Genomic DNA, 21192 nt, shown 5'->3' with positions numbered 1-21192 from the left:
CTATGGGGACTCCATGGACACCCCATAATCCCATCATCACCCCATAAACCCATTGACACCCCAGTCCCACAGGTATACCCCAATAAGGAAATCCTATGGACAACCTGTGAGCACCCCTGGGCACCACCCCCCCCCCCCCCCCCAAAGCCAGAAACCCCAAAAAACACAACCTTTTTTTTTTTTTTTTTTTTAATATTTCTTCACTTTACAGGGTTACAATTGTCTTAAATATTCTGACGTTTAAATACAATCTGTATAATAATGTTATTATAAAATGTAAACTTTCAGTGTTTTTTTTTAAGTTTATTTTCTCTTTTTTTTTTTTAATTTTTAATTTTTTTTTTTTTTTTAATAATAATCAAAAAGTCTCAATACCTGAATGTTTTGCAAAACTGAAATCTTTCACCGGGGCCCCGGGTGCGCCCGAGGCCGCCGCGCTCAGAGGTAGAATGTGGTTTATTTTTTTATTCCTTTTTTTTCTTTTTTTTTGTCTTTTGTGGTTTTTTTTCTTTTCTCATTTTCCTTTTTTACCTGAGTTAAGATACGCAACGCTGGGGGGAGGGCGGCGGCTGCAGCTGGGGCCACTCCTTTAGTTTAATTTTCTCTCCAAAACCCTCCCCCGAAAAAAACTGATTTAGGCTCTTTTTTTATTATTTTTAAATCGATATGCAAAAAAGAAAAATAAAGTGGAAAGTCACCCGCTCTCAAAAACAAAAATAAAGGGGGGGGGAGGAGGGGCACGGAAAGGAGGGGAGGGAAAATAATTAAAACAACCCAAAACAACCCAAAATAGTGACTGTACAATGCAAAAAAAATCACTAAGAAAATCTAAGCCCGCCCTGGGCATAAAAATTCCCCCTTGGAATTTCTCCTTACGGGGAGCTGGGTTGGACCCCAACAGCAGCAGGAGCTGGACGGACCCTCCCAGGCCCTCCCCACCCCCTCCCCGAGGGTCCATGAAGCCACCAAGACCCCCCCACCCCACGGAGCCACCAAGGGGATTCCAGCAGGGAAAAAAAAAAAAGGCAGAAAACAACAAAAACCAGCTGGAAAAACCCCAAATCCCCTGAGATCACCACTTCCCCGAGTGAAATTAAAAATAAAAAGGGGGTTGGGGGGGGGGGAGGTCCCACTAGCCTGGACCCCCCCCCCAGGGCACCTGGGGAAGGGGGAAAAACCCTGTGCTCCAGGTGGGAACCTGAGAATGGAGATACCGAGGGGGGTGAGGGGGTTTCGGTATCGGGTTGGATTGTGTCTCACGCAGATGTGGGTGAATTTTTTTTTTTGGGGGGGGGGTGGGGTGGGGGAAGGGGTGGGGAACGGTAAAAAAAAGAAAACGGAGATTGTGAGGCTTCAAATAAATCCTCAGGTCCTTCGGGTTCTCCGCGAGCTCCGGAGCGTCCTGCAGCCCCGAGCATCCCCATCCTCTGGATCCTGCTTATTTTTGGAGGAAATAAGCCCAAAGTGGCTTTAAACAGTAGTTTTATGCAGGGGGAGGAATAAAAATTAGGATTTGGCGGTGGGGGAAGGAGCAGAGCTGGACCCAACCACCGATAAGGAGAGGAGAAAGGAGATTCCAATTTTTTTCCAAGCTCCCATTTTCCCTGATGAAGACTAATATATATCATTTGCATGTTAAAAGTTTGATTCCTTTTTTTTTTTCTTTTTAGAGAATAAAATAGAAGCTATTTACAACAAAACAATCAAAACCAACCTCTTAAAATCCTGCAGAGAGTGGAGTTCCCAAAACAAAGGAGGGAAAAGGATGGAAATGAATAAAATATCTCCCTATTTCCAATTTTTTTTTTTTTTTTAGCATTTTTGGGTTTTTTTTTCCTTTAGAATTCCGGGGGGGTTTCGCTAGAGCTCGCGTCAGCAGGCGTCCGTGCGTCTGTCTGGAGGTAACACGAGTTAAAAAATAATAATAATTATAATAATAATAATAATAAATGTACAGTGCAAAGTGTGATGTGAGTGAGGTAAACGGTCCCGGAGCGGCACAGCCGGACAGCCGGCGGCTCCGGCAAAACCCCCCGGGGCTAAAGCTTTTCTGCCTGGAAAAGGAAAATCCAACAACACGAGAACAAGGGCAGAGCCCAGCGAGACCCTGATGAGACCCCGGAGAAACCCTGGCAAGACCTCGGGCGAGACCCTTGGTGAGACTCCAGTGAGACCCTGGCGAGATCTCAGTGAAACCCTGGTGAGATCCCGGTGAAATCCTGTTGAGACCCAGAGAGACCCTGGCAAGACCTCGGGCAAGACCCTGGTGAGACCCCAGAAGGCCCCGGTGGCCCCGTCCCCCCACGGCCGCCGGTGCTGTGAGGGCTGCGAGGCTCTGGGGCGTTAAGGCGAAGCGCTGTTGGAGGTAGAGCTGGGGGGCACGGCCAGGCCGGCCGGGGCGGGGGCTGCGTTCCCACCGCCGCCACCGCCGCTCCCCACCCCGCTGCCGCCGCTGCTCCGGCTGCTGCCGCCGTTGCCTTTGCTGTAGGCAGAGGAGGAGGAGGAGGAAGAGGAAGAGGAAGGGCCGGGTGTCTGAGCGAACAGCACACCTGGGGAGAGAGCGAGGGGCTGAGCCGCGGGGTGCCGTGGCCATGACATGGAAGGGGGTGAAGGGAGGTGGGAGTGTGACCCGGAGCAGCCTCCACCCAGGGCAGTGGGGCCCGGGGGAGCCCCTCACCTGTGTAGACGATGCCGTTGATCTCCACGGACATGCTGATGCTGTTGGTGCCGTTGCTGCTGGCGGCAGCGGCGTCCGGGCGGTTCTCTGCCGGGGAGAGCCGCGTTATGGAGCCTGCCGGGGCCAGGGGCTCGGCCGGGGCGGGTGGCCGGGGCCGGCACTGACCTGGCGAGCGCGTGCCCTGGCTGTTGATGCGGATGCTCATGGGCAGCTGGGCCGTCATGGCCAGGAGGTTCTGCTGCAGCGCCCGCTGCATCAGCCGCTGCTGCTCGTCCGTCACCAGCGCCAGCTTCTTCTCCGGGGGCTCCCCCGACTCCAGCTTCTCCCGCAGCTGCTCCAGCGCCGCGGCCTGGGCGGCCGCCGCCACCTGCACCGCGGCCGCCTGCGCGGCCACCACCGGGTGCCCGGCCAGCGAGACCGGGAGCCGGCTGGGCATGGAGATGGGGATGGGAGAATCCTCCTCTGCCGGGGGAGCAGGTGTCAGGGATGGGGGCACAGGGGTAGGTTGGTACCACCACCCCAGGGTGTCCCCGGCCCTGGCACAACAGTTTGGTACCCTGCTGTGCCTCCAAAGGTCAGAGATTGGAATCAGGGTCCCCGGGCTGAGCCCTGGAGCCCAAGGAGGGGAGAGGAGCATCACCCCTCCGCCCACTTCCCCCAGCTCTGCCCCTTATTCCCAGTGCCAGGAGAGGGCTCAGCTTGTGGCCAGACCCTGTGGCAGCTGGACCCCGCAGCAGCCAAACCCTGGAGCACCCAGACCCCACAGCATCTTTTACCTTTCTTGATCTTCTGGCCTGGTGCGATGGCCCCGCCGTTGGTGGCAGATGCCAGCCCCAGCGCCGGCACTGGCAGCTTGGGCGAGGAGAGGAGGCTGTGGGTGCCGCCGGGCGAGTAGGCAAAGAGGGAGCCGCCGAAGCCCTGCCGCCGGCCCTCCCGCCGGTTGCTGTCGATGGCTGCCTGCAGCTCATTGGGGTTGCTCAGCCCGCGCTTCTCACACTCGTAGGGGTACAGGTACTTCATGTACCTGCAGCCGGACGGGACACGGGCGGGGATGGTGAGGGTGATGCAGTGGCTGGGCACCCCTTCCCGTGTGCCACCCCATTGCTCCCCCCATCCCCACCACTCCCACACAGAGCCCCCGTCCCCTGCACAGGGCAGAGGGACCCCCGAGGGCTCGCCCCTCTCCCCTCCCCTCCGAGCCCCCGCTCACTGGGTGCGTAGGGTGAAGGCCGCGCTGGTGATGGAGGTGGGCAGGCTCAGCCCCTTGGTGATCTCCCGCCACAGCTTCTTGTTGATGACCTCCACCAGACCCCCCTTCTCGGTCACCAGCGTGTACAGCATGTACAGGTCCAGCACCTGCTTGGCCATGATGGGGATCCGGTTCACGGGGGTCCCTGGGGAGCGGTGGGAGGAGAGAGCGGGTCTGGGGTGCTGCTTTCTTACCCGAAGTGGGGGCGCAGCTGCCGAGACCCCTGTGGGGCAGTAGAGGGGCTGGGGGACTCCTGCTCCTCCCTCCCCTTCCACTGTCCCCTTCTTTCCCCCCCACTCCCCCCCCCCCGGGCCCTCCCGCTGAGATCAGCCCCGAACAAAGGAAACAGAAACTCGCAGTTTCCAGCCACAGCCCTGTCGTGGCCGAGCCGGTTCCTCGGGCTGAGCCGGCACTGGGCAACGCGAGTTATTTATAACGGGGGCGGCACAACCCGGCTGTGGCGGCCTCCCATGAGCCAGGAGGCTCATCCCTCCAGCATGGGGAGGGGGCTGGCAGCACCTGCTCCCTCATGGGGGTCCCTCCCCTCCCAACCCTGTGGTGAGGGGGTGCTCTGGGGGACCCCAAGGGATGAAGGTGGGGTGACCCCAGGGGATGCAGGTGAAGGGACTGCATGGGACACAGGCAGGAGGATGCCAGGGGACACAGGCAGGGCATGGGACACAGGCAGGGGAACCCTGGGGGACCCAGCCAGCAGCCCCAGCCCTCCCCGCAGGCACACGTGCCTTCCCAGTGCCGTCTGACAAAGGGCCGGAGCCAGCCCTGTGTCAGCACTTCCAGCGCTGTTTTCCACGCGGGAATCAGACCCTCGAGCAGGAGCATGCTTGGCTTTCAGCCCTTCCCACCCCCGGCCCCCCCAACGTGGCCTCTCCCCAGGCAGAGAGAGGGTGCAGAGAGGGGCTTTGAACTCTGCAATAACCCTGGGCATGGGCAGAGGGGGTGCACAGCCAGGGGTGTTTTGTTGGTAGTGGGACCCTGTGGGGAGGGGCTGCAGGTCTGGGTGTAGTGGGTGCAGGCAGGGGGGTGAGGGGGGGCCGCAGGCGCTGGATCCAGCCCAGCAGGTTTGACCCTGCTGTGCCAAGGGGTTAAAGATTAACCAGCAGCTCAGCCGGAGCTGTGACCTCGGGGCAGTAATGAGGGGCGAGGAAATGAGCCCCCGGCCCTGGGGGGGATGTGGGGGGTGCAAGGTGGGTGTGGTGGAGCAGGGTGGGACACAGAGTGGGTGAGGGGGCACAAGGTGGGCACACAGCTGGGGACTCACCTCGCTTCTGCATGAAACTGAAGAGGTCATCCAGGAACTCCTTCCTCCTGGGGTCACCATCCAGCTCGTATAGCTGCAGAAGAGAGAGATGCTCAGAAACCCCCTTAATCCGTGTGTCCCCCCACCTGAGACCCCCAGCTTCCACTTCAGCAGCCCTGTGGCTCACAGGACACCAAATGGCTCGGGGGGTCCCTACATGGGATCAGGGGGCTCCTGTGGCTTGGGCTGACCTGCGCCTGAGCTCTGCTGTGCCATTCCCTGCCTGCCCTGCTCGGAGCTCAGCTCCGGGATGCCGGTGCTGGGATCACAGCTGGAGTGGCTCCCAGGCTGCCAACACCGTGCTCGGCCCCGGCTCCTCCCGGGAACGCTGATCCCGGTTATTTTTAGCATCCACTGCCTGCTCAGCACAGCAGCGCTTCAGCATGGTCCCTCCTCCATGCTCAGGGTGCCACAGAGAGCCACAGCCGGGAGCCGGTGGTGGGAGCCAGTGCCTTGTGTGCCTTGGCATGAGCTCGTGGTGCCTTGGCATGAGCTTGTGTTCCATGGCACTGCAAGGACGTGTCCTGCACCGGGACAGGCAGAGCTGGGCCAGGCTCCGACACGCTGCACCTCAAGCACCACCTCTGCTGGGGCATCTTCAGCCGGGACCCCCCACCCCGGCACATTCCTGCCTGATTTATGGCGCAGGATCTGCCGGTTGGAGCGCCCGGCACGCCGGAGGCACGCACCACACCACGCCGTGCGGCCTCTCCTGAAGCCCAGCACCATTTCTGCCTGGAGGCTGGTGGATAATCCCCCCCCATCCCGGGAAAGGTGATGGAGCAGGGGCTGTGGGGGCAGGCGTTGCCCAGGGGTGGCCGCCACAGCTCCGCTTCTCTCAATGACAACTCTGAACAACTGCCAGTGGGGCCGGGGGGCTGGGAGGGGCCTATAAATACCCCCCCATAATATGCCAGGCATGCACTGCAGGGCCACCGCTGCCGGTCACTGGGTCACCCATGTGCCCACTCCCTCCATGGCTACGCCCTGTGGCACCAGGACCGTGGGCAAGTGGATGGGTGGGCATTGTCCTGGCTGTACTCAAGGGGCTTGAGCCCCCTCCTCCTGCCACCCCGCAGGGAGGATCCGGATCCCGCAGGGCCGGACTCGCCCACCGGCACCGATCAAAGGGATCAATGGGGCCGCATGATAAACAGGGCCATAAACACCCCAGTTCCCCTGGGAAACTCGGCAGGCTCGACCAGCCCCTTGCACACCCCCAGGGGAAGGGCAGGAGCCACCGGCACCACCGGCAGAGACCCTCAAAGCTCCCCTCCCACCCCAGCGCCCACAGTGGGACTGTGGTGTGGGGGGAGTGAGCCATGGCACAGAAGCACCACCGTAGTTTTTGGGGCTGAGCTGCACCAGCTGCTCGTGCTGGCTGAGGGATGTTGGGCCAGCGCCAATCCAGCCTCCCCCGTTTCCTTGAGTGGCTCTGCACACAGAGAAAGGGCTTCCCCGGCGCCCGATCCTGCGGGGTGCAGAACCATCCTGGGGAAGCGCCAAACATGCTGGTTCATCCACTGCCGAGACCCTCGGGGCCGTGATCCCCGCCCTGGGCTCAGTCCCGAGGGGAATGGACACGTTTAAGAGGATGAAAGAAAATTAACCGTCAGCTGAGGAGAGCGTGGCCGGCCAGGACGGGGGGATTAGTGGCCGCAGCAGGCGGCTGCCCTGTGTACCGTCCTTCCACCAGCCCCGGTGGTCCCATGCCAAGCTCAGCTGGCTGTGGCCACTCTCACCCCTGCCCAACTGGGATGAAGCCACAGGGGTCCCCAGGGACGGCAGGCAGAGGGATCCTCGTTCTTGCCCAGTGACCTCACAGCCCTGCCAGCACCCCTGCCACGGCTGCCGGGCAAAGGATGTTGCACAAGCTGCTGCTGGAAGTTACTGGTGAGACTTCGACAGCTTCGCTGCACTTGGCAGCTGCTCACTGACCACTGCAGTGCCAAACTGAGAAAGACGCTCCCCATGGGACCCCCCAAACCCTGGTTTAGCTTTGCCACTGCCAGCAGAACCAACTGCCAGTGACGGGCACCTGCCCAGGGTGCTCATCCGGCAGCACTGTGAGGTGAGGACATGCCCAGCCATAGCCGGGACATGCCTGGTGTGCACTGTGGTGTGTGACAGAGTGGCATTTGCCGAGCTGCCCCAATCCTCCCTTACCACCCCTGTTCCCCCTCGCCCCCGAGCACAGGCAGGACGCGGAAGGGGACAGAGACGAGTGACTCCTCGCAGGATTTCCTTGCACTGACGCCATCGGCAGCCAACGGCAAAGCAGCCGGCGCCCCGTGAGCCCCAACGGCAGCGCAGGACAGCTGGGACAGCGGGGCTCAAAATGCAAATTGAGGAACAGAAACGTTCTGGTTTCGGCAGCATGCGAAACCCAGCACGCAGCTGAGCTTGGCACAGGCTGGCGGCTGCTGGCACTGCTGCACTGAAATCAGCAGGTGCTGAGTCTTGTGCCTGCTTGGTGCTGATCCCTGCCCTGCCCGTGCCTGTGCCCTGCCTCCTGCTCTCAGCCCTGGTTTCTGCTCAGCTCAAAGCCGGTTCCTCGCGGCGTCTCGGTGCTCGGTGCAAAGGTACCGGTGAGCAGGAGCTGCAGGCAAGGCCGCCCTGCGCCACTGAGTCAATACATTTATGTTTCGTAATTAGGGAGGTGGAAACAACTTAATCCATAATGCAGCTGCCCCAGGAATATCCTCTTACTCTGGGGTCCCCATGGCAGGGTGCGGTGCTGGGGACGCTGCAGCACAGCCACCCCAGCCTGGCTGGGGAGAGGGCAGGAGATGCCCCCCACCTCCCCGAGAGTTCCCTGGGCTGGGGGGGATGTGACTCCATGCACCCAGTGCTCCCAGTGCTGACCCACCCCAGGGTGAATGCTCGATGCCAGCGGCATGGCTGGCTCTGGCCACAGTGTCCGGCCCACCTGGCTGCAGCGCAGCCCCCTCGGCCCCGGCCCCCGGCCGGCTGAGGACACGGAGCCAGATGGCCGTTGCCAGCAGATCTATAATTAAGTGGAGGAGGAATTAGGCAGGCGGTGGGCGGGTGGCCCTGACCCCGGCCCAGCGCCCCGGCAGGATGCCGGCCCGGCGTTTGGTGTGGATGACCGGATTAATGTTTCAAACCAGATTACAGGAAAATCCCAACCCGCTGGCTTTCAAAGGGCGGGCGGGAGGCGGCCCCTTGGCAATGCCAGGAATGCGGGAGAGCCCTCGGCACGGGCGCGGTGCGTGCCGGGGGTCCGACCTCCTCCCGAGCTGGGGCAAGAGGGGCAATTACAAGCAGGAGGAGAAGCGCCATTTCACAAGGCTCCGGGAATGCCGGGGGTCATGCTGCTGCCAGGCGAATCTCCCCTTCGGCAGCAGTCCCTTGTCTGCCCCATGAGGCATCCGTGTCCCTGCATCCCACGTCCGAGTTAAAAACACCTCCCCTTCCCCCCCGCTCGGTTCCGGGTTTTCAGGCCTCGGGGATTAATTTTCAAGTTTCTTTTCCATCGCCAGGAAGTGGCAACACTCTCGGTTTTCCTCCTTCTCTCCGAAACCGGTTTGGGACGTGCACACCGTGACGTGAGCCGGGACTGGGGACAGACCCAAGGGCCACTGCAGCAGGGAGGGGGGCTGGTGGCAGCCTCCACCTTCCAGGAGCTGAACTCCCCCAAATTCCTGTATTTAAGGAAAAAACACAACGCAGGCAGCGGCGGGGAGAGCCCACCCTGTCTCAGCAGGTAGCAGGGCCAGGGGTGACTGGCTGAGGGGCTACTTCTCTCCTTTTCTTTCCTTCCTTCCTCTGGCAGTCCCCGGGGATGCATCCCTTTGTCCCGCGGACAGCCGAGGGGCCACGCCGGGCTGGGGAAGAGCCCGCGCACACTAACGAGTTCTTTAACGAAGAATAAACACATTTATGGCGCGTTTCCCGTCCCACTCCCAGCCTATACACAGCCCCCGGCCTCTGGCATGCCAGGACCCGCAGTGGGGTCGGAGAGGGCACTTATTCAGAAAAAGAAAGTCATTTGTAAAAACCAGAGCGAAGGATTGGCGAGGGCCCCGGGCTGCGGCGTTTCGGAGGCGCTGGGGACGTGATTTCCCGTAAGGCGATAGCTGACTCAGGGCTGGGGGTGCCCGAGGGAGCAGCCCCTCTCCAAGCACGGCCTCCCCGGCGTGGGGTGCAGGGTTTGCTGGGGCAAATCCCTCCCAGTGAAGGGCAAAGGGAGCGTCCAGCCCCGGAGCAGATTCCTACGCAGATAAAGCACTCGGCTTAGGTACAGGTCACCCCCGGCTGTCCCCATCCCTAATCCCCTGCGAGCCCCTCAGGGCACAGCCCCCCGTGGGAAGGGGCTGCTGGGGACAGGGACGTGTGTGCCCCCTCCCCAAAATCCTCCAACACCTTGCTCGTGGGGGATGTGCTGGTGGGAGCCTCGCCCACATACGGCCAGGGCCGGCGGTGACTCCACTGACCGGCCCGGCGGGATTCCTGCCTGGGCTGGGGGGCCGCTTCCGCGGCGGCAGCTGGGGAGGGGGCCCGGGAGCTTCCCGTCGGCACCATTGTTCACACCAGTTCCCAGCATTGTCCCCTCCGTGGGGGACACGGCCCGACCGCAGGTGCCTCTTTGCACCAGCGCCTCCTGCTCGGGCTGGGGGACCCGGTGGGCAAAGGAGCCATCGGTGCTCCCGTGGTTCAGTGACAAACCCAGTCCCGATCCCCCGCCATCGGCCCGGAAATCTGGGGGCCTCTAAGACCAGCCGGGCTTCCCCCGGTGCCCACCTCCTCCCCACACAGGCTGGAGGAAGGAGTCATGCGGGTGACCCCGGGGGTACGCGGGCGGCACGGCGGGTGTCCCGGCGGGTGTCACGGCACGGCGGGTGTCCCTGAGCTGCGGAGGGGACGCTGAATGGGCGAATTAGTCACCGTTTAACCTCCCTGACCCCCCATTGTCCGTGTGCTGTCGGCCGCCCTCCCCACCGCGGCACGGGCCGCTGTGCCCAGCCAGCCGGCAGCTCCCAGGATCCGTGTCCCTGCCGCGGGCCCGACTGACACCAGCTCCCGGGACGGCCGTGCCGCTGCTGTTTGTTCCCTTCCCGCAGAGGAGGAAGCGATTCCTGCTGCCGTGGCGTTTCCAATGGCAGTTCACTGCTGGGCGGCAGCGTGCCAGGCTCTCGCTGGAATCAAAACTGGTTCCGTGTCTGAACGCGGACGTGTGGCACAGGCTGATGAGGGGTCACGGGACGGGGAGCTGGGGTGCTGGGGCTGCTCCCCTGGCTGGGCCAAGCCGCTGGCTAGATGGGAGCCGGGCCGGCAGTGGTGGCTCTCCCGGCCCTTGCCGTGTGCGTGCTGGTGCATGCCCTTGACACATGCTTGCTATCACACCGGACCTTGTACAAATATTAATCCAGCGGAGTCAGGCGCTGTTGAGAAAGCTCGTCCAAGGAAGGACACCAGGCCAGCACAGCTCCCGCCACCGGGCAGAGCCAGGGGAGGCAGCTGAGTCGGAGCCACGCAGCACGGAGCTGGGAAAACGTGGCCAGCCAACTCAAAACTCTTGGGGCACCTGGTGAGCCCCCAGTTTGGGTCATTCCTCCTGCGTGACTCCCAAGCCTGCTGGGGTGAAGCCCCCGAGGGCTGGAGGGCCAAGACCCTCATTCGGGACCTGACCCGGGTGCGGTGTCAGCAGCGGCAGCAGCGAGGCCGGGAAGCCAAGACGGGGGTTTAAATTCCACCATATGTAAATGATCGTCTTAGAAGGGGATCGCGGTAAGCCCCGGCAGATGAGTCACCGGGGCTTCCACCGCCTGCTGGGATTTGGCTAATTGCAAATCTGTTCCTGAAATGCGAGGTCCTGCACCTCTGCCCTCCGTCCGCACCCAGGGGTCCTGCGGGTGGGGCCAGGGTGCATGGAACCCCTGGGAACACCACTGCAGAGCTGCTGGAGGAGCTGGAAGGGGTCCAGCAGCCGCAGATGGGGTTGACAGGAGCCAGCTGTGGGCTGTCAACCCCGGGAACCATCACCGCTGAGCTGCTTCAGCACCGCTGAAACCTCATGGCTTCCTCACACTGAGGGGAGGGGGGTGGTGGTGGTCACTGTGGTGGCACCAGAGTGACAGACCCCATCCCACTGTGGCACCCTAGCAGGTGGCAGTGTGGGACAGCATGTCCCGGGTGCTGGAATCTCCAAAATCAAGCGCTGGTGCCCAAGTTGGAGGCTCCACAGTGGATGTGGGCAGGTGGGGAAACGGAGGCAGGAGGTGAAGCCCTTTGCTGAAGGAGTTTAGGGCTTGTACCTGCCTGGGTGCTCCCACTGCCGCCTGTACCAGGGTGAGACCCTGAGCCAGCTGCTGTGGGGGGACAGGGAAGCCCTTTGCTAAAGGACTGTTGCCACAGAACTGACACGGCCACACCCTCCCCGTGGGATGCACGGGGTGCAGGGGACTCTCCTCAGGAGTGAGCCCTGGCCTCCAGCAGCCCTAGCCACAGGGTGGATTATCCCGAGCTCCAGCCAGAGCGGTTACCCAGGCCCAGGCAGATTAAGTGACCGATGGGAAGGGTCAGGGAGCAGGTCAGGAGCTGGGCCAGGAGCTGCACCCTGAGCCCCCAGTCTGGCTGCCCCAGGGGCTCGGAGCAGGGGGCCCCCCTGGCCCCAAACCACCCCCAGCCCTGGCCCCCGATTGCAGCACGTCCGGCTGGGCCCTGGGACCAGCTACCATTTCTCCTGCGGTTTGGGCCAGAAATAGGGCGATGGAGCAATGCTGCCCTTGCCCAACGCCGTGGTGGGGGCGGGGGGCTCTGCTGACAAAGGCCCCGCTCCCTGCGCCACTCTTTTCTTTTTTTTTTTTTTTCCTTTTAAATAAACCCTGTTAGTTCAGCTGTGCCGAGAGGGGAGGCGGCCGCCACCTCCGCAGCCCTTGAGTCAGCCTGGGGGGCTGGGGCATGGAGGGAGCGGGACTCTGGGGGGGCCAGGGGTGGGGGGAAATGAGGCTCTGGGGGGGTCAAAGCATGGGGGGAAATGGGGCTTTGGGGGGACACAAGCAGGCTGTGGGGAGCCAGCCCAGCTCCCAAGACAAGGGGTGTCAGGAGTACGGTCCAGCTGGGCACCTGGAGCAGGAAGGATGTGTCACCCTGTCCCTCGACCTCGTTAATCATCCTGGGTCTTGCTGGGAGAAATGGCTTCACGGGTGCCCAAATTCCGGGACCAGCACCTGTGAGCACCCAAGCGTCTGGCTGGGGGAGGCACTTGGCGGCTAAGCTGCTCTCGCCGAGAAGTCCCTGACCTCTGGCCAGGGATCTGGTGGGATTACAGCCCCGGGAATGCTCCCTGAGCACTATGAGCCAATTACTGTGCTGGATCCCTGGCTGGGAGCACCCCTTGGCAGGCTGGGCAGTGGTGTGGGGTGAGAGAGGCGATGGCTGAGCATGGGCTGAGGGGAAAGGACGCAGCCCTGTTCCTGGGAGGGGTCCACCGGTGACTCCCCCACTGCTCTCAAAGTCCTGTCCTGCTCAGGTCCCCTCTTGTCTGCGTTATCTGCTGCTGGCCTGGCCAGGCACCACAATCACCTCCCCGGCAGAGCAGCGCCCAACCGGGGGCCCCAGGGCACTCCCCATTATCTGGGAGTCAAACTGCCTCCGGGTGGGGGACGGTGGCCCCCGGCCGCGTGATGACACTCGGGTCCCCCTTCCCTGTGCAGGGGGCCCCTCGCCCTCCCCGGGGGCGGCTCATCCGCTCGGCTGGCTAATGCAATAAAGCTCTAATCAATATTTTAAAGAAAGTAAATGGACCCTCCCGCCCTCGTTAAGAGGCCACTGGGCCCCCGCTCTGGCCCCACGCCCCCAGCTGGCTTTGGGCTTTGAAAAGGAGAATAATCCACGGGAGAAAGGGGTTCAGAGGGGATCCCCCCATGCCTTAATCAGCTCCTGGGGATTCAGAGGAGGTATGGGCTCTCTGCTCCTCCAGACCCTCCTGGAAAATCCCAGCTCCACCAGCCATGTGCGTGGGGCCAGTCTGGGAGGAGGGGGGTCCGGTTTCACCCACCCCCGCAGCCCTTCCGAGGTTGCCGAGTTGCTTTCGGTTTATTTTTCCCCCACCGCTGCACTTTGAAACGCCGTATCTCGGGGTGTGCTGCACCGCACAAGATAAGGGCTGAGGTTTCTGCGCCCATGTGCCACTGGCACGGCTCAGATGTTCCCAAGACAAGAAAACTCTTGCCCTACTAAAGCACCAGCACCCCTCGAAACCCCCCAGCTGGCACAGCCTCCCACCAGCACTGTGGTGACTTCTTAAATCCTTCCTGAAGCAGAAATGGGGGGGTTAAACATCAACCTGAGGCAGCCACAGTGGGACACCCCAAAAGGGAGCACCCAAAATGGAGAACCCCAGAGGGAGCCTGGTGGCTGCTGCAGCCGGGTGAACGCAGGGAGATGGATTCCTCGAGCTCCCGTGACGTGGGACGGGGTACTGGAGTGCAGGGTGCCCATGCCTGAAGGAGCACCGGCAGCACAGGAAACTCCAAAAGGGGCAGAAGCCGGAAACTCCAGCTCCAGGGGCTGCCACCGCACCAGGGGCTCCCACTCCTGGTATTAGTGGGGCACAGTAATAGCAATAATGAAACAGAAAGATCAGAGGAGGGATCTTGGGGGGCAGCAGCAGCAGAGCCTCCACAGTGCTGGGGTACAGAACTCAGCAGTTTTACCCCCAGCAGCTCCTTGCTAATGGCAGGAAGCTTGCTGGAATTTTAGCCATTTCCCGTGGGGAGCCTCTTCCCACCCAGAAAATGCCCCCTTTTCCCCCCCTGAGGAGCCACGGTGCCCTCAGCAGCCGCTGCCCCCGAGTCCTGTGTTGTGCTGGGGGCTCCTTTGTTCTGCTGCCCGCGCCGGCAGCGCCCGGGTCAGGCGGAGCTGACCTCTGCCTGTGCAGTAGCTGTCCCTGGGGATGGGGAGGTGCCACGCGCCGGCTCCCTAACCTCCCTCACCTCCATAACTCTTCCTCACGCCCTCCCCTTCCTCCTCCCTTGAACTGGGCCCCCTCCTCCTCTCTCTGGCCCCCCACGGCTCAGCCGAGCACCAGTTCACAGGAATCTGTCCCAGATGGGTCAATAAAACCTGGCAGTGGAGGATGGGGACAGCTCCCGGCTGTGGGGGTTTGGGTGTGGAGACAGGCACAGGGGCTTGGATGACAGCACTGCCCAGTGAGGACGGTGTCCTCGAGAGACCCACGGGCCAAGGATGCTGGCGGCACCACCACAACCGAAGCTGAATCCAAATGGTAGCTGCAGGGAGAGCTGGACAGCCAGGGGAAGCATCAGGGCTGGTGGGGGAGCTGGAGTGCTGCCGGTGCTGAGGAGCTCCTTGGCAAAAATAGAAAGGAACCCCAAAAGAGCTTGTCCCTCACAGAGCAGGCACTGGCACAGCCACGCGCAGCACCACGTCTCTGCTGGCTCACTCACGCAGGGATCCTGCTGTGCTCCAGCACCCTGGAGCTGCCGGGGTTCCCCCTAAGGCGCCTCCGCCCCAGCGAGGAGCGGGGATGGGGTACGGCATCCTCTGCCCCGCGCTGCCCTCGCTGTTTACATTCCTGCTGCTCCTTCCCAGGCCGCGCCAGCTGGGCTGGGATGGAGCCCGGCGGCACGCGCTGGAGGCCGGCCAGGAGGAGCTCCCGGCCAGCACCGGCTGCGCCAGCAACCCCCTGGCCCCGGTCCAGCGGCCGCGATCCAAGCGCGGTCGTGCGGGCTGACGTGCCGGGGAAAGCCTCTCCGGGCCCGGCGCGTTGCCTCCGCTCCTCCGCCCACGGAGGCTTTCCAACCCCCTCTGGCTGCTTCCATGATTCACCACCGTGCCAGGCTCTTCCCAGCGACCCCGGGAAGCGACATGGAGAGAGAGGGGGGCTCAACCCATTTTGCCAGCACAGCTTGGGGGACAGGGGAAATGCTGGGACCAGGGCTGGTGTCCCCAAGTGCTGTGGCTTTGACAAGGGACCTGGCAGAGGCTACAGCCTGGACTAGGGCACTGACACACTGACAAACAGGAAGATCAGAGCTGCGGTATTGAAAAGCCTTTTCACAGCTACAAGCTCAGGGCCCTGGCCCCTCGCTCCCCGGCAGCAGGAAGCACGAGAGAGAGAGAAACCACAAGAAGAGAAGGTGTCATGGGTGCAGCGGCACAAGGGATGCGCGGGGCAGGAGCATCCCTCTATCGCGCAGCCAGGTGGAAGCATCCTACCATCCTCACAGCTGGGCAGGAGCACAACACCATCCCCACAGCTGGACAGAAGCATAACACCATCTCCACAGCTGAGCAGGAGCATCCCTCCATCCCCACAGCTGGAGAGGAGCACCACATTGTCCCCACGGCTGGGCAGGAGCATCCCTCCATCCCCGCAGCCGGGCAGTGCCAGGAGGACAGCCACACATTCCATGCTTGCTGGTGCTCCCTCTGCCAGCCCTGTTCTGAGCGTGTCCACATCCAGATGTGCTGGCAGATCCCAGCAGCCCCTTCCCCCATTTCGGAAGGGATGTGACAGCCTCCTGAAGGCGAAGGGGCAGAGGTGGTCGCATCCCTCCTGAAAGGCCACCATGCCCTGGCCGCTCCATCTGGGTCCCATCTGCTGCTGCTGGTCCTGCCCCTTCCCCCAGCCCCAAACTCCGATGTATTTAAGCACACATCAAAGGTGCCGGGTGGCCCCTGGGGAGCCCTGGCTCCAGCACGTTTTCTTCTGTTAGTGAGAGCAGAGCGCAGCCAGCTCTGGCGCCGGGAGAGTGGGAACGTGCTGGCCTCGTTGCCTGGGGAAGGCAACGAAGGGGGCAGCCAGGTGCTTTCTGCCTGGTTTCACTCTTTAATGGCGTTTTGGCAGTGGCAGGGGGGCAGCTCTGCCCCCCACCAAGCATCCACGGGGCCAGAGTTGTCCTGCCAGGCATCACCTCTGCAGTGATGGTGATGGGACACAGACAGGTCCCTGTGGAAAATGGCTTGGGGAGGGTGGAGAAGAGGAAAACCAAGAGTCCTGTCAGATTTTCAAGTTGGGGGCGATTTTTTCATAATTTTCAGCAAGAATCCTCCCAGCTCCCTGCAGCAAACCCGATTGCACTGTCCGCATGTGCCGGAACAACCCGGACACAGGATCCACTCAGAGCCACCCAACCAGGGAGGGGGCAAGACTGAGCCCAGCACTAAAACCCCAGAGAAATCCCACGCATTCCTAATGACAACAGCAGCCAGATCTGAGAACACTGCCGGAGGCGGCACTGCCAGAGGCACCTCCCCACACTCGCGAGGACACACGGAGGCACAGGAGCAGGGAGAGGGATGGTACGGCAGGGATACGCATGTCTCAGTGGGCACATACCTGCTTGAACTGCTCCTCGTAGGTCCAGTCGCCGTGGTCAGGTGCCGGTGGCGGGGGCTGCGCGTGGCCCAGGCCTGGGGGCAGCCGCTCCTGTCCCCCCGGCAGCCGTGGTGGCTCCCCCCGGTAGTGCTGGGGCGCTGGGGGCTTGCGGAGCAGCAGGGATCCCGCGCCCGCCCGCACCGCCTCTGCTGAGCTGAGCCCTTCCTCTCCCATGTCTTCTTCTTCCTCATAGTCTTCCTCTTCCTCCTCCTCTTCTTCTTCCTCTTCCTCCTCACCCAGGTCCTCTTCAAAGTCATCTTCATCCCATTTGCCCTTTCTAGAACCAGGAGGAGAGGAGAGGTTTGGTTCCATGCTGGTTCCCAAGGTCCATCCCTCTCCCCTCCCCAGCTGCGGGGCTGGGACCACACACCCAGCACACAGCAGAGCCCCGGTACAGCCCATTGGCAGGGGCAGCTCTGCGGGGCCTGGCTGGCCCCTGGCATCCCAGGAGCAGCTCCACCATGGAGCTCTGCCAGATGGCTCCTGGCTGGGCCCTGCCCTGGGAGGATGCATGCTGGAGGCAGCCGAGGGTCCTGCATAATTTAACGCCAGCCCGGCGTCCTCTGTCACAGCCCCACGCGGCTCCTAGGCAGAGATGGGATGTCGTGCCAGCCCAGCATGAGGAATCACGGCCACAGAGCCGAGCCGCTGCTCTCAGCACCTCCTGCTCTGGAATATCCCGGTGGCTCTAACCCACAACCTGCCCCAAGCTGCAGGATCCCCGCAGCCTCCCCAGCACGCTGTGCCCAAACCCACCAGTGCTGTGCCACTTCCCTGCCCTTTCCCCAAATCCATGAGAGCTGCCTGAGTACACTCACAGGTCCTCCTCCTCCTCCTCAGAGCCCATCTCCTGCTGGTACCCGCCATCTTCCTCCTCCTCGCCGCGCTCCTCCTCTTCCTCCTCCTCAGAGGCCTGGCTCTCGTCCGACAGCCCCGGGCTGGGTGAGTGGCTGAGGCCAGCGGCGGCTGCCCGCATGGCAGCCAGGGCGGCCATCTGTGCCCGCTGGATGTGCGCGCTCTCAGGCTCCGCTCCCTCCTCCGCAGGCACTGGGGCCGGATCCTGCCCACGGCCCCGTGCTGGGGTGCTGACAGGGGGCTGCCCTGGAGGCTGCGAGGGCTGCGCTGGGGGGGACGTGGAGCGCAGCGGCTGCTGCTGCTGCTCCTGCTGCCGCGCTTCCAGTGCCTGCTGCAGCCGCGCGCGCTGCTGCCGCTGCAGGTTCTCCATCACCGCCTGCAGCTTCATGGCTCTGCCGGCAGGCGGGGGATCCCCGGGGGGGCGGGGGGCGATGCACCCAGGGGGCAGTGCCCGGGGGGCAGCGCCCGGCAGGCTGCCACGCTCCAGCGGGGCTGGGGGCCAAAGCTGGGCAGTGCCGGGGGGGGCAGCCCTAGAGGGGGCTGCCAGGGGGGTGGGGACAGCGCCGTCGGGGTGTTAGGGCAGGATTTGACACTGGGCCAGGAAACGAGGACGCGCCCCTTGACCCCTCTCAGGCTTGGCCCTATGTCTCCTTTGCTTGAGGGCTGCGGCGTGTTGCAGGCTCGGTGCTGCCCGTTGGGATTGGGGTGCTGCCGTTGTTGGGGGGAGTGTCCCAGGCAGGCTCCAAAACTCCTCCTCAGGCTCAGCAGGCAGCAACTGCAGCACGGCGCATCACCCCTTCCCTTGAAGACCTGGCACTTTCTGGGGGCGACAGCCTCAGGGTCTCCTGCTCACGGCTGGTGTCCCTAATCCTCAGCCGGGTCGGTGTCCGGCAGGCGTTGGCGCAAACCTGTGGGACAAGTAGAGCAGAGGGTCAGTGGAGCTGTGGGCAGGAGCCGGTGAGCAAGAAGGAGTTAAAGACAGTGCAGGAGCCTCATTAATCTCGAGCTAATGAGATAGGACGGCCGGGCCTGCTGCTGGAGGGGGAAGGGGCCTGCCGGACCTGATAGCCTTGCCCGGCCCTGCAGGCAGTGGATACCGGTGGACCCGCACCCGCAGATAACAGGCTTTGGAGAGAGACGCCCACCGGGTCCCCTGCAGGGGACAAGGCACATCCCCACCAGGGACACCACGTGGGGAGCACTGGGCTCATCGTGAAGGCACTGGGGCGTGGGCACCACTGGGGTCTGCACTGCACAGTGGAGGGGCCCCAAAGTGCCCCGGGGCAGATCTCAGGGGATGGGCAGGCAGAGCCTTGAAACCCTGGCAAACAGGCTCTGCCAACTGCCTGCAAAAGCCCTCCTGCTCCCCTTCCTTCCCTGGGGGCCGGGGGCCCTCTGAGGCAACGTGAGGCTGTGAGCAGCTCGCCTCTGCTTTGCCCCACTGGAAAACACCGGAGAGATCAGCACATTACAGCTGGGCCCTACGGAACCCCCACGCCCCAGCACCCTGGTCTGGACCCCCTTAGCACTGAGCTCCCCAAGCCCCGGTGTGGCCAGCAGCCCCTGTGGCCAGCCAGTTCTCAGTTGTGACCTCTCCTGCGCTGAGGGCAGGGAGGGAGCTCACCGCAGCACCGCGGCCGTGCCGTATACGGGCAAACCCCGTTTCAGCTGCCCGGAGGCCCATGCAGCGCGCACACCGCCAGGACCCTCCCGGGGACTGACCCGGGGGCCGGACCCAGGGGCTGCGGGGCCAGGACAGCCGGTGGCGCGCAGGGGCCGGCAGCTACGCCACGATCCCGCGCATTCTGGAAAGAGGAACCTGCTACGAGTGTGGGCCGGGGCCGCGGACGATCGGGCGGGAGCCGCTTCCCCCACGCCTCGCCGCGGCTGCATCCGGCTCCCGGCCCGGCCGCGCTGGGCTCACGCTACGGACGGACACGTCGCCACCGCCACGGCACCTCAGTAGCCACCGCCTCCACCGGAGAGCCAGCAGAGGCGCGGCACAAGTGGGCCAGCACTGCCCGTGCCTCAGTTTCCTCTCCTCTACTCTGATCATCTCCGTCTCGCCCGCACGGATGGGAGGTGGGAGCAGGGACGCTCCCCGCCCCGGAGCAGCCGCTCACCAGCCGTGGCCGCGCTCCTGCCCCGCACCGCACCTGAATCCCGTCCCCTGCGCCATCCACGAGCGAACCGGAGCGAGACCGACCCGGGCACGTGCTCCTCGCTGCCGCTGTGGCTCTGCCTGGCCACGACTCCCCGAGTGACTCGGTGCCAGCACCAGGTGTGGAGCTGCCTCCTCGAGCACCGCGGGCCGTGGCCGCGCCGGAGCCACGCTGCCACTTCTCCGCAGGGAAGCCGGAGTGGTGAGGCCACAGCCAGGGCCCCTTGGCACCCCGGCCCGGCGGCCACGGTGACCTTGAGCCGTGCCCCTTTGTCCCTCCGGCCGCTCGGGGCCACGGGGCCCGGTGCGTCCCCGCCGTGGGGCGGTGACGGGGGTCCCGCGAGGGATTCGGGGCGGCGTCACCCGCGTCCCCGGGGCAGGTGCTCGGGAGCGACAGCGGCTAAAAATAGGCAGCCGGGGGTGTGACGGACGGGCCTTTGTGCCACCGATACCGGGGATGGGCTGGCCGCGGCCGGACACCCCCAGGCGGGCTCCCGACACTGCCGGGAAGGGCTCCGGGGCTGTCGTGGAGGCTGAGTGAGGAAAAGGAGGAGGAGGACAGGGAGGTCGGACCCAGTGGGTGCCGTTCCCGGGGACGGACGGAGCTGGGGACGCCGCGGGAGGGACCCCCGGGCGGACAGGAGTCCCGTCCCCGAAACTGAGCCCGGCCCCGCTCCCGGCGGCACGTGGCACCGGCGGCCCTCAGAAGGACCGGGCACGGAGGCGGCGGGGCCCGGATGGGCCCTGGCCCCGCGAACGAGGGGAAACGGAGAGGCGAGCCCGGATCGGCCCGGCCCGGCTCCTCCGCCGTCCGGACCCCGGGAGACCGCGGGCCTGGGGGGGGGCACAGGGCGGGGCCACGAGGTTCTGCCCGGCCCGGACAGCAGCGCCCGGGGAGAACGGAGAGTCCAGGCCGGGAACGGCCGCGGGGGAGGAACCCCAGCCCCGCGTGGGGGAGGCGGCCGATAACCGGCCCCGCGGGGGGAGGGGGCGCCGCGCTCCCGCCCAGCACCGGCAGCGGAGGGCCCAGCCCACCTCGGAGAGGCGGCCGGTCCTGGGCTCTGGTCCCCGGTCCCGGCCCCGGTCCCGCCCAGTCCCCGACTCCCGGTCCCGGCCGCGGCCGGGGTCTCGGTGCCGATCCCATCCGCGGGAGCGGTGCGGCGGCGCGTTCCCCTTACCCGGTGCAGGCCGTGCGCCGCGAAGCCGCATAGCAGCCGCGGCCGCCCGGGGTCGGGCTCGGCGGGGCCGGTGCGCGCGGGGCCCGCGGCGCTGCTCTCCCCGCGGGCGGGCGGGCGGCGGGCGGGCGGCGGGACCCAGCCCCGCCCCGCGCGGCCCCGCCCCGCCCCGCCATTGGCCCGCCGCGCCCGGAGCGCCCCGCCCCTCCCCGCCCCGGGCCGCCATTGGCCCGTCGGTCCCGGAGCGCCCCGCCCCTCGCCGCCATTGGGCGGCATGCAAATGATGCGCGCGGCGGGGCCGCGGGGCCTGGCGGGGGCGCGGCCGCAGCGCCGCCTCGCGGACGGGCGGCGGAACGGCGCCGTGCAGGGCGCGGGCCCCGGTAGTGCCG

The 21192-nt window shown here is 64.1% G+C and overlaps 1 protein-coding gene across 2 annotated transcripts; it reads right to left on the bottom strand.

Moving 5' to 3' along the window:
- Positions 1–214: 214 nt before the first annotated feature.
- ARID3A (AT-rich interaction domain 3A) lies at positions 215–20925 on the bottom strand. Of its 2 annotated transcripts, XM_082297645.1 has the most exons (9): positions 20807–20925; positions 17431–18375; positions 16574–16889; positions 5206–5278; positions 3888–4071; positions 3454–3701; positions 2843–3139; positions 2678–2764; positions 215–2549 (listed from the first exon to the last, which is right to left on the bottom strand). In XM_082297645.1, exons 2-9 carry the CDS (start codon positions 17853–17855, stop codon positions 2344–2346), a joined length of 1836 nt encoding a protein of 611 aa, XP_082153771.1. In that variant the 5' UTR covers positions 17856–18375; positions 20807–20925; the 3' UTR covers positions 215–2343. The 2 variants fall into 2 exon arrangements, with proteins under 2 accessions (XP_082153771.1, XP_082153770.1); XM_082297644.1 differs by having other exon boundaries at positions 2678–3139.
- Positions 20926–21192: the final 267 nt, after the last annotated feature.

Source organism: Coloeus monedula (genome assembly GCF_965178545.1).
Source record: "Coloeus monedula genome assembly, chromosome: 27".
Taxonomy (NCBI): Eukaryota; Metazoa; Chordata; class Aves; order Passeriformes; family Corvidae; genus Coloeus; species Coloeus monedula.
The sequence above is the reverse complement of the archived record's forward strand: the minus strand, read 5'-3'. Positions and strand labels throughout refer to the sequence as shown.

Coding starts and splice junctions, on each gene's coding strand:
- ARID3A (XM_082297644.1), bottom strand. CDS start 17,855: ATGAAGCTGCAGGCGGTGATGGAGAACCTGCAGCGGCAGCAGCGCGCG. Junction 16,890..17,430: donor GAGGAGGAGGAGGAGGACCT/GTGAGTGTACTC, acceptor TCCTGGTTCTAG/AAAGGGCAAATGGGATGAAG. Junction 4,072..5,205: donor CAGTTTCATGCAGAAGCGAG/GTGAGTCCCCAG, acceptor ACCGCTCCCCAG/GGACCCCCGTGAACCGGATC.